The sequence below is a fragment of the Paramisgurnus dabryanus genome, chromosome 15 (assembly GCF_030506205.2).
Source record: "Paramisgurnus dabryanus chromosome 15, PD_genome_1.1, whole genome shotgun sequence".
NCBI lineage: Eukaryota > Metazoa > Chordata > Actinopteri > Cypriniformes > Cobitidae > Paramisgurnus > Paramisgurnus dabryanus.
This window is the reverse complement of record NC_133351.1, coordinates 3,832,296-3,849,783: the sequence shown is the minus strand read 5'-3', so window position 1 is coordinate 3,849,783 and position 17,488 is coordinate 3,832,296. Positions and strand designations below refer to the sequence as shown.

At 39.7% G+C, this 17,488-nt stretch overlaps 1 protein-coding gene across 1 annotated transcript in view; it reads left to right on the top strand.

Moving 5' to 3' along the window:
* The window catches only part of lrp2a (low density lipoprotein receptor-related protein 2a), a 109,916-nt gene that overhangs the window by 75,332 nt on the left and 17,096 nt on the right, over positions 1-17,488 (top strand). Inside the window, exons 48-62 of the mRNA XM_065252314.2 lie at positions 559-690; positions 829-1,030; positions 3,226-3,521; positions 3,731-4,397; positions 5,210-5,380; positions 6,593-6,816; positions 7,515-7,692; positions 7,852-8,048; positions 9,890-10,135; positions 10,357-10,485; positions 13,219-13,338; positions 14,041-14,157; positions 14,231-14,347; positions 16,326-16,463; positions 16,703-16,825. Coding sequence (XP_065108386.1) covers positions 559-690; positions 829-1,030; positions 3,226-3,521; positions 3,731-4,397; positions 5,210-5,380; positions 6,593-6,816; positions 7,515-7,692; positions 7,852-8,048; positions 9,890-10,135; positions 10,357-10,485; positions 13,219-13,338; positions 14,041-14,157; positions 14,231-14,347; positions 16,326-16,463; positions 16,703-16,825 — 3,057 coding nt within the window. The remainder of the gene's footprint in view (positions 1-558; positions 691-828; positions 1,031-3,225; positions 3,522-3,730; positions 4,398-5,209; positions 5,381-6,592; positions 6,817-7,514; positions 7,693-7,851; positions 8,049-9,889; positions 10,136-10,356; positions 10,486-13,218; positions 13,339-14,040; positions 14,158-14,230; positions 14,348-16,325; positions 16,464-16,702; positions 16,826-17,488) is intronic.

The window sequence follows — 17,488 nt, the reverse complement described above, 5'->3', positions numbered from 1 at the left end:
GTCCGTTATTAGGAAGTGAGGTAATGGCGGAAGAGATGGGTTTGTAGCGGAGTCATAAATCTTACATTTATGCTTTTGGCAGATGCTTACTTACATGAATGTGACTTACATTTGAGCTATAAATTTTAACCCTACAATATCCGATAATACAAGAAAGATGTTTGGTAACTCTGTTTGGTAATGATGTCATTGGTCATCCCAGCCCCCGTTGTGTGTCACATTCCTCCAATGTGACGTCCACCAAAAAAGCCTTCACTCACACACTGCCCCTTCTTTTGACACAATCTACCCCCTCATCTTACGCTCACTGCCCCATCCTCACCCTTTTGTCCCCGTTAATCACAGCTTCCCTCGTGTCTTTTGTTCAAGCAGATCACTAGAGACGGGAATGTTCATTCTTTCCCAGAATTCCACAGTCACTGTGAATTCCAAGCTGCAATTTAATGGATTACGTAGGCCATATGTTTCTTAGTCCCTTCTTAGGCATGGCTTTCGAGCAGGTCTCTCATCTCCTGGTTGTCCAAACGTGCCTCATTGTTGTGTGTTTGAACCTTACAGCCACCATGGTGAGAACTTGCAACTCTGATCAGTTTCGCTGTGATGACGGACGGTGCATCGCTTCATCGTGGATCTGCGACGGAGATAACGATTGCGGGGACATGAGCGACGAAGACGAGCGACATAACTGTGGTCAGCAAACAGACAGTCTGTCCCTCCACATTTTCTTCAACTCACTGCAACCATTTCATTGATTCGAACATAGAAGTCGTGTCGATATGTGCACTCTTTTAATTTCGGCTTTTGTCCCATTTGGTCTTAAACTTGCAGCTAATCGTTCCTGCACAGCTCAGGAGTTCACCTGTATAAATAACAGGCCTCCTCAGAGGAAGTGCATCCCGCGGGATTGGGTGTGTGACGGAGATGCCGACTGTTCGGATGCATATGATGAACATCAGAACTGCACTCGTAGGTCTTGCTCTGCCAGCGAGTTCACGTGCAGCAACGGCCTTTGCATCCGCAACTCTTACAGGTGAGAATGAGGTCAAAACTTTACAGTGACTATGAAAGTTTTACAACTTTACAGTTTATGGTGTAGACAGCAATTCAATCCTCTTCTTTAAAATGTTTATGATAAATACAGGAAGTGTTTAATAGGGATGTACAATATATCATTTCAGCATTGACATTGTAATGTGCACATCTGCAATAGTCACATCGAAGACTTTGCAAAACATGTAAACTATTTTTGATGCCTTTGCCGGTATTAAACTATATGAGAAGAGTTTCAAACGGCAGAGAGAAATCACAGATTTAATAGCATTTCATCTTGTGATTCATTGTACCAATTAATTCTGTTCCAAAGAAGATTTTAATAAAAAGGTCTGTAAAACCATCATGCAACTTTTATCCTAAAGTTGCCAAACCAGGTTCCAACAGGTCATGGAATTTCTGGAATATCATGGAATTTAAAAAGGTATTTTTCAGATATTAAAAATCAGGGAATTTTTTTATCAAGTCATGGAATATCAGGGATTTTTTATTGCTTTAAATTTTAGTTTCCATTTATCAAAATGTAATCCACTTGTTAACTTGTAACGTAAGGAATACCACTTCTGGGTCCAAGTCTCCACTGACTACAATTTAAACAGCTATTTATTGGCACTGTTTATTAATTTCACACATTTAAGCTACATGTTTATAAACTTAAGAGGCACACTACATTATCCAGTCACCCAGTATTGTCCATATTGCAATAAGCATTAAGAAATACGAAATATTCCCCAATATCATACAGGGCTATTGTTCAATTACATTTTTCTATTAGGTATACAAAAAAAAATTGTTGTAATGCATTGTTGCTTACTAGACTAGTAAAAGTTTGGACACATTTTGGAAAACTTTGGATTTATGTTAAAAGTTGAACAGATGTCACTGTCTAAGACCTTACAAATCAATTTCTTTAAAAACCAAGTTAACTTTTAAAAACAGCCGAGTTTTAATAATTAACAAATTTCCCGCCAGCCTTTTTTAAAAGTTGTCCGCCGGCATTTTTTGTGATTTTCACAAAATACCTTCCACATTGCAAAAAATTACTTTCTTATTTCTTGCGCCTTACGTCTTGTTTTCAGTAAAAATTTCTAAAAATTCTTAGATTAAGATGCATTTTCTTGATGAGCAAAATGACCTAGAAAATTAAGTCTAGTTTTTAGACAAAATTTAAGCGAATTTGTGCTGAAAACAAGTAAAAAATTCTGCCAATGTAATAAGAAAAAATTTCTTGATGAAAAAAGTTACATTTTTCTTATTCCATTGGTAGATTTTTTTTGCTTGTTTAAAGCACTAATTTACTTTAAGTTTATATTTTTTGGTCTAAAAACTGGACTTATTTTCCTTGGTCATTTTGCTCATCAAGAAAATACATCTTAATTTAAGAATTTTTTTATATTTTTACTAAAACAAGACATAAATACTAAGTAAGAAAGTCATTTTTTGCAGTGCAGGAAAATTTTCTTCTATAAATATGTAAATATACAATATATTTAAAATGAAATAATAGATGCTCTGCTTTCAAACAAACAAACAAAACGGAAAAAAGTTTCATACTATCTTCATTTGTTCTCTTTTTATAACCTCTCAAATATGGATTGGTTTCTTTAAAAATACCAAATTTTGAGCAAAAAGCTGAAATAATTGAATTTTTGTGAAGGACTTTGGTTAGAGATCAGATTCAGAACTATGAGTAAAACATACACCATGTTTACAATGTTGTTGAATTAGTTGATGCTTCAGTTTTTTATTCATTGGGTAGGAGCGCCACCTAGTGGATAATAGCAGAATTATAGATTTCAGTAAAAACTTGTTAGGGAAGCGTCATTGGCAGGGAAATGTTTTCTCTTAATTGACGAGATAACTCGTCAATGGCGGTGAATGAGTTTATAAAATCCTTAAAGTCCCCATGAAATCAAAACTGACAGTTCCTATTTTTTAATGAAATATTGTAGTGTTCATTATAAACAATTTATCCGCTATTTTCCTCATGTGATATTTCATTTTACTCAGAAATACGAATTCCAATTTGTATTGCAATCTCAGTAAAATAATTTTTGGAAATCCTTATTCAATAACCATGCTGTTTAAATGTGTGTATAAGAAATTAATATTATATGTTTTTGGCCAAGACATGCTTCTTTTGCAATTCTCTGCTGTTCGTATCGTCTCTGTTAGGTGTGACCGTCGCAACGATTGTGGCGACAGTAGCGATGAGCAAGGCTGCACCTATCAGCCGTGTCAACAACACCAGTTTACCTGTCAGAACGGCCGCTGTATCTCACGGGATTTCGTTTGTGATGGTGACAATGACTGTGGGGATGAATCCGATGAGCTCGATCACCTGTGCAGGACTCCAGCCCCAACTTGCCCACCCGGAAACTTTAGGTGCGACAACGGGAACTGTGTGCCACTTAGCAAGGTGTGTGACAGGAGCGACGACTGCAATGACAACAGTGATGAGAAAGGCTGTGGTAAGTGCCTAAAATCTACAATTATTGCGTTTACATTTAATGATTTAGTAGGTGCTTTTATCTAAAGTGGCTTACAAATAAGGAAGCTTTTTAGTTTTAGTTTTTCCCAAAAATGTAAATAGTGTGGTTAGGTGACGCTATCAAACCACTGCTGTGCAATTACATCTTCAAGATAATCCTAATGTTTGCTTAATGTTGTATTTTCCCAGGTATCAATGAATGTACAGACCCATCCATGCACCACTGTGACCACAATTGCACTGACACGCTCACAAGCTTCATCTGCACCTGTCGACCCGGGTATCGCCTCATGTCCGATAAAAAAACTTGCGATGACATCGACGAGTGCTCCGTCACACCGAGCGTGTGTAGCCAAGTGTGTGAGAACATCTTGGGGTCGTACGTTTGCAAGTGCGCTCCCGGTTTTCTCCGAGAACCTGATGGCCACAGCTGTAGACAAAACAGCAACATCCCCCCATACTTGATCTTTAGCAATCGCTACTATCTGCGGAATCTGTCCACAGACGGCGAGGCGTATTCGCTTATTCTGCAGGGCCTAAGCAGCGTGGTTGCTCTGGACTTCGATCGGGTGGAGAAACGGTTATACTGGATCGACGTGAGCCGCAGGGTGGTGGAACGGATGTTCTTTAACGGCACGGGCCGAGAGGTCGTGGTAAATGGAGTTTTGCACGGAGAAGGTCTTGCGGTCGATTGGGTCGGAAGGAAGCTGTATTGGGTTGACAGCTTCCTGGATTGCATGATAGTGTCAGAATTGGACGGGCGGTTTATGAGGAAGCTAGCAGAACACTGTGTGGATGTTAATAACACATACTGCTTTGAGAACCCAAGAGGCATTGTGGTACATCCAAAGACTGGGTGAGTACCAGCAAGTGAAACAACTCAATGTCTTTATACAGTATTCACTGCAGAGTTTTGGAAATGACAATCACATTTCAATATAGTAGTGAATCACCTAAAATGGTGTTTTAAAGGGACATTCCACTTTTTTTGAAAATATGCTAATTTTCCAGCTCCCCTAGAGTGATCTCCGGATCTGTACTGCCTGAAAATAGTCCTCTGCCATTGAAAGTAACCAAGGGGACTATTTTCTGGCAGTGCGCAATATCACTACGCCTGCTGCAGCCATGTTACATCAGCAAAGTCATTGATTATTACGCCATAATGAGAGTATAGTTCCTAGACATATCTGCCTAGAAAATTGCAGCTTTTAATTTTCTGTCGGTCTTAGTACACGATGTAACTACAGAAGAGTCAAGTTTTAAATAGAAAAAATATCAAAACTCTTTGGTTATTTTTTAGCGCGATGCTAGTGGTCTAATCAGATTCAATGGACTATGCTAAGCTATGCTAAAAGTGCTAGCGCCAGACCCGGAGATCAGCTGAATGGATTCCAAAACGGTAAGAATTAAATGTTTAACTCTAGGGGAGCTGGAAAATGACGATATTTTCAAAAAAAGTGGATTGTCCCTTTACCAGGTTGATCATTGCCAAAAAGGGTGCTAATTGCAAATTATAAAGTGCAGCTAAATTTTTATTATGCATTTAAAGAGGAGGATCTGTAAACACAAATTTTGGTCAAATGCATTTTGGGAGTAAATTTGTAAGGTTGTCTAACTTGGTAAGGTAACTAACTTGGCTTTTTGTACTGAAATGTGATCTTCTTGCAGGTATGTGTACTGGAGCGATTGGGGAGATAAAGCCTTCATTGGACGCGTTGGAATGGACGGAAATAACAAGTCAGCCATCATCACGACTAAGATTGAGTGGCCTAATGGTCTAACTATTGACTACACCAATGACAAACTTTACTGGTCTGATGCTCATCTCAACTACATTGAGTAAGACCTTCTTACTATATATATATATTAGTTTAATCATCATTTTATATAATTTATTTGAAGTTGTTTTCGATGCAGTATTGAACATCGGAAAACACCATATTTTTGTTATCTTGACCATAAATAAATGCAAATAAAAACATAATTTTTATTAAGAATCTGTCAGAAATGTTGTCGGTAGTTGGCACAATGAAGCAAAAATTATAATTTTACTCAAACGCATACCTATTAGTGATGCACCGAAGTATCGGCCGCTGATATTTATCGGCCGATTTTTGATGAATTTTAAACCATCGGCATATCGGCAATGGCACGAGAAAGGCCGATACCGATTGTTTATTAATTAACTGCATAAAGAAATCCATTATATGTAAAAAACGAGTTAATGTTGTTAATAAAATAAATGCTGAATAGCAAAAACCACCTTTGAAGGTTGTCATGCTGTCTTATTATATTTGTTTTAGCTTAACTTGTGCCTCTCTTATTATGTTGGTCAGTTGAATGTTAATTAGATCCAATCCATGTTCAGTAAAAATAATTTGATGCAGAAATAAACTAGCAAATAGACCAACTGTATAGTATTGTATACAAGTGTTTAATATCGGCATTGGTATCGGCCAGAAGTTGTCTGTTTAAATCGGTATTGGTATCGGCCCAAAAAAATCCTATCGGTGAATCCCTATTACCTATAAATAGTAAATCTACAAAAACTAAAACATTAAAATGATCTCTTAATTTTTTCTGCAGTTGTATATATGAAGAGTTTGGTTCCAAAACGCGATAAACACCATATTTAAAAATTGTTACAGCCAAAATCAGTATTGTATTAGATCAGTATTAAAAAGTAAATTCTTAATTTTACGCAAAATCCAATATCTGCAGTGTTATTCTGTCATCTTTTCTCTCTTTTTCTCAAAACACAAATAAACACCAGTCCACCTTCTCTGCAGAATGCAATAAATCTGCTTAACCAATCACAGCGCACCATTCCACGCATTGTAAACAACAATGGTGGCACGTTGAATACACACAAAATCCTAGTTTTCCTCATCTACTTTGTACTTCATGATCAACAAACAAACAAAAACAAAATAATACTTTTGATGGCATTGATAAACTTGTGGAGACGGAAAAATATACCCTTGTGACTTATGACTGGTTTTGTGGTTCAATATATGCATGTGTAGATATTAAGTTCTTCTATCTCCCCAGATTCTCTGACCTAGATGGACGTCACAGGCACACCGTGTACGACGGCGTTCTGCCTCATCCTTTCGCCATCACCGTGTTCGAGGACTTTGTGTACTGGACGGATTGGAACACTCACACCGTTGAAAAGGGAAACAAATACGACGGGTCGGGAAGGCAGATGCTCGTCAACACCACTCACCGACCCTTCGACATCCACGTGTGCCACCCCTACCGTCAGCCCATAGGTGAGCCCAGGACAGGGTAACCCGAACGCGTCTTCCATTTCGCCCTTTATCTCACATCAGCTTCCTTAAAATATCCACCGAAGCCCTCTGCCAATATTTACACAGTCAGACACAATGCCATCAGTCTTTGCTTTCTCAGGGACAGGAAAGACGAAACTTGTTATCATTGCTGTAATTGGCAGGACAGGTAGTTTAAACTCTTATCTACGGTCTTCTTTAGAAAGAGGAGCTAGACCTACGAGAAGTGGCCACATCCTGGTTTCTTTGTAAGAAGATATAGTCAAACTCAATGGGTCTCAAATGGATCTCAGTTTTAACTTGGACAGAATTATGTGGTGTGTTAGTGTGTATTAGTTCATGTTAACGATATGCAAAAGGTACAAACCCCAAAGCAAACAATGTCTCATTACCTGTATGTTTTGGCAACTACTTCTAATTTGGCTAGCCTATTTGTTTTGCTTAAGTACTATGCGTAATTATATAATGCAACTTTTTTGTACAACTATACTGTAGTTGTTTTTTATGTCAATAAAAAAAAATTATCTCTGCTGTCTGGGAGCTGCTTATATTTACATTTATGCATTTGCCAGATGCTTTTAATCCAAAGCGACTTACTTGGAATCAAACCCTAATCCTTTTGTACTGGTAACATTATGTTAAGCTACATTAATACACTTCTCTGCGTGTTTGTCCTGTAGTGATGAATCCCTGCGCAGTGAATAACGGAGGCTGTTCTCATCTGTGTCTTCTGCGAGCCGGAGGTCAAGGGTTTACGTGCGAGTGTCCCGATCACTTCTTGACCGTGCAGATAGGGGGCGTGGCTCGCTGTCTGCCCATGTGTTCCAGCACACAGTACAGATGTGCAGACAATGAACGGTTTGTATTAATAAGTTTGCATAGTTTATACATCAAAGCTCTGTTACAGAACCTAGTAGGTTGCCTGCATAGGAATTTGAAAATTAGGTGCTGCAATATTCTGGATAATGAATGTAATGTAAAAGTTGACAATACCTCTGATTTTGGTACTCCCCACAGTTGTATTCCTATTTGGTGGAAATGTGATGGTCAGCGAGACTGCAGAGACGGATCCGATGAGCCTTCCACATGTCCGGTGCGGCACTGCAGACTGGGCCAGTATCAGTGTAATGATGGAAACTGCACCAGCCCACACTTCCTATGCAACTCCAACCAGGACTGTCCCGATGGCTCGGATGAGGACAATGTGCTCTGTGGTATGGACCACATTTGTATCATAGCAGTGTTTGAGTGATTCTCACGAAATCCAGATTTAGAAGGTGTCCAGCATCAGAATTTTTTAAAAAGCCCCTGAAGCCAATTTTTTTTGCACATATAAGATTAGGGTCTGAACTTACTATAATCATTAATTTTAGAGGATTTTTTTCATTTTTTTAGATTATCATTATCAAAAATGATCATTACCGCAACATGATATTACATTAAATATATGCATTTACAAACTCATGTTTCGGTAATGAGAACTAAAATGTTGTCTAGGTACTATAAAAGACAAAATTTCAACTTTTATCTGGAGAGAAAAATAAGAACTGCTTACCTGGTAGCCATCTTGAGTGTCACAGTCAATTATGTCCATTCCAACAAATGTTTTTTTGAAAATTCAAAAAAGTTCATTGAGGGCTTAAAGTCGCCATGAAACGGAAGTAGCGATTGCCTTATTTTCCCCGTGGTGACGTATATCCGAATGAAACGGCTTTTGAGATGAAATAAGGCAGGGCTGGATTTGAATTTGTCCATCGAGATCTGATTGGATCGTTTGAAGTTGGGTCGTGTTGCTAATTGCTAATCGCTGCGATCCTCTCCCGGACCCCGCCCACCTGCCATACTTTTGACCGGAAGTGAAGTGAGATCGTTTTGAGGAGGGGAGGAGATTTACATTTTTGATTAAAGATTATGAGCACACACGAATTTTTAAAATATAATGAAGCTCACAGATAAGTAATTTGTTAATAATCCCACAATATTAAAAATATATATATAGTTTTTCATTTCAATTTCATTGCGACTTTAAACAATGATTGAAAATTGTTGCGGAGGATGAGAAGATTTTTCTTGGACACATTTATATTCCTTATTATTGTCTCTACATTTACCAATGATCACCAAATACCACATGTTTCTTTACTGTAAATGTTTATAGTATAACATGCACTGAAGCTTTTTATTTTTTAGATTTTAAAATTATAAATATTTCCAAGTCAAAGAACCCAAATCCAGTCATGGACATGTTGCAGTAATGAAAATTTCCCCTTTAAATGTGGAAAAAAAAAACAAAATTGGTTTGTATGATGTCATTTGAAATCATGTGCAAAATAGGACATGAAGAGATGTTTGTGACTGTATGCTTTTTATTTTGATAGCGTTTACTTTTTTATCAAAATGTTTCCAGGGTTTCCGCAGCACTTTTCAGTTCGGGCGGCCCACCTAAGCTGGGAAACCCTACCACCTTAACTAGTTTGTAAAAAAAAAAATTCGCTGCACAGAAGGCCGTCAAGTGCATCTCGGAGAGCGGCCACGCGGCCACGCGCGCCACATGGCTGAAATGAGAGGCCGTCACTGTCTGGAGCATAACTAGCCAGTTGATAAAACATTTAATTCATTAATAATCTAGTATGTGTTCATTTTCTGTCATAGTTTCTTCAAAATTGAGTTATATTTCAGTGTTTTAAATAAAAATATTATATCATGACACGTACGCCCCGCCCCTTTGATTGCCACGCCCCCGGCCCTGCCCACCCGCACAACCCTACCACCTTAACTAACAAATTTTCTACGGGAAACCCTGGTTTCATGACACCTCATAAGTCAAATTTTGCGAGAATAACCCATCTACACTTTTATGCATTTGGCATATGCTTTATCCAGAGAGACTTACGGTGCATTAAATCTATACAGTATTTGTGTTCTCTGGGAATCGAACTCACAACCTGGGTTTACGCTGTAAATGCAATGCTCCAACTTACTTTACTGAATGTTAGTGTTTTTGATAGGACCACAGCCATCGATTAAATGTGATAAATGCGCCTTTGTTTTTCAGCGACGCATCAGTGCGAGTCACATCAGTGGCAGTGTGCAAACAAGCGCTGCATCCCAGAGGCATGGCAGTGTGATGGCGACAACGACTGCGGCGACAGCTCAGATGAAGATACCGCCCACTGTTCCACCAGAACATGCCGACCCGGACAGTTCAAGTGCAGGAACGGCCGCTGCATCCCGCAGAGCTGGAAATGCGACGTGGACGACGACTGCGGCGACCACTCGGATGAGCCCATCGACGAATGCAGTAAGTTTATTTGAACACATGGGAGACGTTTTATGAGTTTTGTTTTGTTTATTGAAGGAAAATTAAATAAAGATTCTGTAATTGCGAACTCATTATTTTATTGTTTTAATAAATTAGTCAATTTCATTTGCAGTAGCTGCTGTGTATTATAATTATTCAATAATACAATATTTTGTTATATTGTTGTTTATTATTGTGTGTGTTTTTGTTGTTGTTTGTAGTGGGTCCGTTATACAGATGTGACAATCACACGGAGTTTGACTGCAAGACAAACTACCGCTGTGTTCCTCTGTGGGCCGTCTGCAACAGACAAGATGACTGCAGAGACAACAGTGATGAACAAAACTGTGGTGAGGGAATCGAATGAAACACAGAACAACACTTAATTAGATTAACATACAAAAATGTCAATCAAATCATTAAGTGCGTTTACATGCACAGAATAAGCAGATAAATATCAAAAATCCGGAATTGGATTAAATCCCTGACATTTCAATGCTCTATTAATTGAGCTTCAGGAACTTTCTTTCATGACTGATTGGAAAAATGAGGAGTTATTCTTCCTCTCACACTCCAGCAGTACATTAGTGAGTTAATCTCAGACGGGCTGATGGACGGGCCTTGACCCCTGTGACCTCATACTTTACACCCATCTTAAGTGTGGGGCCACAACACAGATTTATGAACTGTGTGTGTGTGTGTGTGTGTTGTGTGTGTGTGTGTGTGTGTGTGTGTGTGTGTGTGTGTGTGTGTGTGTGTGTGTGTGTGTGTGTGTGTGTGTGTGTGTGTGTGTGTGTGTGTGTGTGTGTGTGTGTAAGAGAGAAAAAGTTTCTTAGGTATGGCTGTATCAGGCACCAAACTGTGTGTGTGTCTGTGTCAGGCACCAGTGTGTGTTCTGTGATCTGACCAACACACACACACAGTGTTATCAGCTTACCCTTACTCCATTAGTGCCATCCTGCACAGAGAGGAGAGATCGCCCTAATCTGAGTATAAGAATGTACCGCCCAGGGTCAGGTGCACCATCAACGTGTGCAGATGTGTGGCCTTTTTTGCCTCTTCTCTTCTGTTCCTCTGCTCTCTTTTCATTCTCTCCTCTTATACTCTCCTCCTATTCTCCTCATTCACTCCCCTCATTTTCACCTATCATTCTCTCCTCTCAGTCTCTCCTCTCATTCTCTCATCATGTGACAGCTCTAGTAAGGGTAGTAAATAATCTTCTGATTGCGGCTGATTCTGGTATATGCAGTATTTTGGTCTTGTTAGACATCAGTGCTGCTTTTGACACACTATGTCACTTTTTTGTTGGATAGACTGGAAAACTGTCTGGGTCTTTCTGGAGTAGTACTCATGTGGTTTCAGTCTTATTTAACAAATCAGGCCCAGTTTGTAGGCTTGAGTAATTACAAATCTGATACTGTGTCTGTTCGACAGGGAGTTCCTCAGGGTTCAGTGTTGGGTCCAATTTTGTTTAACATTTACATGGTTCCACTTGGGCAGATCATCAGGAAACACGGCATAATTGCATAATTGTGAAAGAGACTTTTCATATAAACCCCCCAAGCTATGGAATGCGCACCTCCAACTAACTTGTTTTTGTTTATTGTACTGTATGTGCTTTGGGTTTAAGAAAAGCGCTTTACGAATAAAATGCATTATTATTATTAGTAGTAGTAGTAGTAGTAGTAGTAGTAGTATTATCTCATTCTCTCCTCTCATTTTCTTCTCTCATTCTCTCCTCTCATTTTCTTCTCTCATTCTCTCCTCTCATACTTGCCTCAGGGTTTCCATGGGTCCTTGAAATCCTTGAAAGTTTGTGAATCTGATGGAAAATTTAAGGCCCTGGAAAGTTTTTGAAAATGTACATACATAGATACAGGTCATTGAAAGTGGTTAAATCTATTGTATGCAAGAATTTTTCTGGAAAAAAATCCATATAATTCCCTGTGTAGTGTAGGAAAATATCATAAAAATTCTAGACTTTTAAGCACACGTGCTAAACTGTTCGCTTTAAATGCTTATATCTTCTGTATGTGAATGTTGATTCATACCAAAATGCTTTTTTGCATAGTTGTGTTGACAAATGAAAACGTCTCGGGTTACGTATGTAACTGTTGTTCCCTGAGAAGGGAACGAGACGCTGCGTCTCCCTTGCCATACTTTCTGTGTCCCTGTAACACCGTCTTTGGAAATATTTCAGACAGCGATATACTTCCTGGCTCCTGCGTCACCCTGTCTTTGTCGTTAAGCCTCACCATTGGTTGAATTTGATATACACATTCAGACGCACTTACCCCTGGAGGCGTCCCCAAAGTGTCACCGCAGTGATGCAGCGCGAGTTCCCTCGAAAGGGAACTATAACAATGTATCTTAAAAGATAACAAGATGTAACCTTGCTCTCACTTGAAATGTGTCCCCACATTTAGTCCTTGAATTTAAGGGTATTGGACCTGGAAAGTCCTTGAAATTGAAATTAACTCTCATTCTCCTCATTCACTCCCCTCATTTTCCTCTCTAATTCTCTTCTCTCATTCTTTTCTTTTATTCTCTCCCCTCATACACTCCACTCATTGTCTCCTTATATTCAGTTTTTAATTGTTTACTTAAATTTCAATTTCCAAATGTCCTCTCATTCTCTCCTCTCTTTTCCTCCTCTCTTTCTCTTTTTTCATTCTCTCCTCTCATTCCTCTCCCGTGTGTCTGGTCTGACTCATTGGTCAGTGTCCATGGGGGGTGCACATACTCCCGTTCCCTAACCGATCATACCCGTAATTAAATCCAGCATTTGCTCTTTCTTCAAAGCCCCACGCTGCATTTATCATCATGTCTTTATTAAATTGCAGGACGCTAGGTGCTAAAGAATGTCCTGTTTATCTAACCTGTCAGCTGTCCGTTAATAGACTTTTTAAAAAGCTATGGCACATACGACCCCATTCACATTTCAGGGAGAACAAGAGGCAGGTCTCTGTTCGATCACAATGTTTGCATTCTCGTTCAATGCTATTGCACATTGTATATCTTTGAGTTCATTGATACACTACGATATAGGTAAAAATGCACAATGTTGTCTGTTGTGTTTTCAGAGGAGTTGACGTGTGAACCAGTGGGTGATTTCCGCTGTGACAACCACCAATGCATCCCGCTGCGCTGGCGCTGCGACGGAGACAATGACTGCGGCGACGAATCAGATGAGCGCAACTGCAGTGAGTGGCTTTCTATCTTTATCACACAGAAGTAAAACAGAGGGAGGAGATAAGGGAATTTTTGGGGAACTTTCTTTATAGAACAGGGTGAGAAAGACGGATGAGAAAGACACAGAGAGGGATGAAAAAACAAACAGTGAAACAACAGTTCTTCTTTAACATCTGAAAGGTTAATGAATATCCGGCGTTATGTGTTAGTGGTGCTTATAGAAAGAAGCTTTGAGTTTATCCTCCCCACACAAGATCTGCAGTGATGGTCAGCATGAGTCTTCTCCCTTGATGAATTCAGCTCTGAACAAATGGCCCTTTAACACAAACCCACCACAGCGATCTGTAAAAACAGCCCTCAGGCTATCAAATAAACTTTCAGGTTTTATCACCCATATCTGTGTCAGAAGTGTTGTGTGTTTGCAATGATTTACTGCAATAGCGCAGGTTAAAGATTTTGTGACTTATTTCTGTAGAAAACTTCAGAGTCAGCTCTGAAAATAAACACCAGAGGCAAGCAAGCTTTCACTTCAAAGAGTATCATTAGTATCATAGTTTCATATGGCCAGAGCTTTAACAGAATGGAATTTTCAATTAGGTTGAGAAGAAACGTATACCTGTGATATTAAACTTGACCATCATGTCACTACATTTCATCTGTAAACGGGGCATTTGTGAGCGTGTGTGATTGAGCCGCCCCTTTTGCATCCTCAGCTCCTCGTCCGTGCACAGAGAGCGAGTATCGCTGCGACAACCTGCACTGCATTCCTGACCGCTGGGTTTGCGATCATGACAATGACTGCGAGGATAATTCTGACGAGAGAGACTGCGGTAAGTCAAGAATTAAATAAAAGGCAATACATTTTGCATAAAGATGCTTAACTCATTTGCTTAAATGTTTCAGAGCTGCGGACCTGTCATCCGGGTTACTTCCAGTGCGGCAGCGGGCACTGCATTGCGGAGCGTTTTAAATGCGACGGCAACGCCGACTGTCTTGACTTCACTGACGAAAGTTCCTGTCGTGAGTGTGCCGTATTGTATTGTATTTTCAAAATTCCCACCCGTTAAAGTCGCACTTGTTTGTTTTAAAGGGAACTTATTATGGCCTTTTTACAAGATGTTATATAAGTCTCAGGTGTGCCCTGAATGTGTCTGTGAAGTTTCAGCTCAAAATACCCCACAGATCATTTATTATAGCATGTCCTAAATGACCCTATTTAGGTGGGAGCAAAAACGTGCTGTTTTAATGTCTGTACCTTTAAATGCAAATGAGCTACAGCTCCTCACTTCCTTACAAACCAACACTGAGCGCTTTCAGTTCAAATAGATCTGATTAATACAGTCTGAGACAATAGCATCAGAGAGTACAACTTGCTGAGGATGGAAATTAGGGTAATGCAGGACTGTAAGTGGGCGGGCTTTATCAATGTGACCTCACATTGATAATAGAATCAAAACGGCATGTCTAATGAGACTGCTTTGGTTTAAAATGGGATTAAAAACAAGGAGCGGGTGGATTTTTTTCATCATAGTATGGTTGTGTTCTCACACTGCCAACACACATTGGGCCCTATTTTAACGATCTGAAACGCAAGCGCAAAGCGCAAGTGACTTTGTGGGCGGATCTTGGGCGCTGTTGCTATTTTCCCGGCGGGAGAAATAACTCTTGCGCCAGGCGCAAATCAATAAGCGGTTGGTCTGAAGTAGGTTCATTATTCATAGGTGTGGTTTGGGCGTAACGTCAAATAAACCAATCAGAACGTCATCCAACATTCCCTTTAAATGCAAGTGCGCAAGTTCCATGGCGGGTTGCTATTATTATGACGGATTTACCAGGCGTACACCAGGAGCGGTTAACAGCCGAGGAGACCGACGTTCTTGTAAGAGCAGTCAAAGACAGAGAAGTTGTTTTGTATGGGGATAGGAGAAACCTGCCCAAATCAGCGTCGGTTAAACAGGCGTGGGAGGAAATAGCCACAATTGTCTCATCAGCTGGCATCCCCAGGATGATGTCAGGAGACTGGGGAATCCCAAGCTTGCCAGCATAAATCGGGCACGCCGTGTAACGGGAGGTGGATCTGCCTCTACACACACCTGACGCCAGCAGAGGACATCGCTGCGTCCACCCTCACCGCTGAAAGGGTTTGGGGGCTTGGAAATCGGACCCAAGAAACGCAAGCAGTCCAACCCCAAAGTACTCTTACAAATCAAGTTCACATACATTAAGGTTTCTTATGAAAACATTTTAATTATTATTTACATAAAATAAACGTAATACAGCCACACAACAAACTTATGAAAATATTTTAATCATTATTTGCATGATAATTTTTTAATGCAGCACACAAAATAAATAAAAACTATCACCACAATGCTCACCACAATGATTCCCCTTATCTCGTGTGTTAATATTTTTTATTGTAACAATTTATGATTTGCAAAAATAACTGTTGCATCTGTGTAGATTAGATAAGCAAAGTGTGTGCGCGTTGTGCACGCTATACATTATGGTCAAGTATGCGCCCTTAAAATAGCATAATGAACAACGCGCCACTGACTTTAGACAATTTTTTATTTGGTCAGTGGCGCAATTGTTTTTTGAAACTGCAAAATAGCATCAGGCATGGTTTGCGCCGGAACACGCCTCCTTTTTTGAGCTGAACCCCCCTGGGAGCGCAAGTTCATTCACTAGTTTGCCGATGTGCGTCTGTGGAAGGAAAAACCCGCTGTGCGCCGGTGCGAAATACGAATGATACATGCGTCACTGACAAAGTCAATTGCGTTGGGTGCAAGATAGGGCCCATAATGTCCAAAGTGGATTTTGCATAATAGGTGCCCTTTAAATGTTTTATTGGCAATAAATGTTCATTGCATCTTATTCAAAAAAAATTTTTTTAAATGTATTTCTGTACACTGCTGAACCATGCACGTTACTCTGTAATAATATTATAGAGTATGTTTTAAAATAAAATAAAAATGTATCTGTGTGTGTGTTTCAGCCACACGATACCCAAACAGCACATACTGTCCTCCGTTTCTCTTCGAATGCAAGAACCATGTGTGTGTGCAGCCGCACTGGAGATGTGATGGAGATAATGACTGCGGTGATAATTCAGATGAAGAGCTTCATCTCTGCTGTAAGTGACACACGTAGGCGTACACTTCAATTTACATCTGTATTAGATGAGAGACTTAAAAGATCCATCACACTGTTATTGTACAAACCTTAAACTTTTAGTATACTTGAAAAACGTATACAAAATTTATAGTGAAGTCCCAGAGAACCTATCAGTTTTTTTATTTCACAGTAAGCGTTCATGCATTAAAGAGTTAACAGCATGCACTTTATATACTTTTATGTGCTTTGTTTCTTCAGTGGATATCCCTTGCGATCCTCCGTTCCGGTTCCGATGTGATAACAATCGTTGCATCTACAGCCACGAGCTCTGCAACTCCATAGATGACTGCGGTGACGGCACTGATGAGAGGGCGGAGCATTGTGAGTAGCAGCCAATCAGTGAACAAGATTACTTTACAATCATACATTGAGTAATAAACTACAATTTATTAAAGTTTAAACCTCGCTAGATTATTTTGGCATGTTCACTATATATGTAGCAGTTTCTCTAAAAATTTTTATTTGAAACTAATGCCGAGTTCATCAGACTGCATTATTTTTAAAGTAGTCGGGTCACAGATCTTTTCTGGGGTAGCATTCAGTCCCTACATGATGAATAGGTGACAAGGGGTTTCACATTCTATAACTTTACCATAGTAAGAATAGCCGATAACTTTGTCCCGGTCCGCAAACTACGTCTCACAATCAAACGCACACGAGAAACAATGCAAGGTTATGCGTGCAAGGTCAAGTTCTCACGTGAGACTGGGATTGTTATTAAAATTGGTAGCCCACAAAAAGCTTGCCATACAAATTGCATGTGTGCTCATCTGCAGCGAAAAGAAGAAAAATAAAAAGAAAAGAATCTTTTTTTGAACCAAAGCCATGCTTGCTGATATTATGGTCTGTACCTTCATAACTCCTCCCTTGCCGATATTATTTTCAGTCAGAACACATTTCACACGGCATGAATTTGAATCGTCGACAGGTCCAGATATCTAGCATGCCAGATATCTCACGGGTGTCAGCGACTCGTCGGCGATT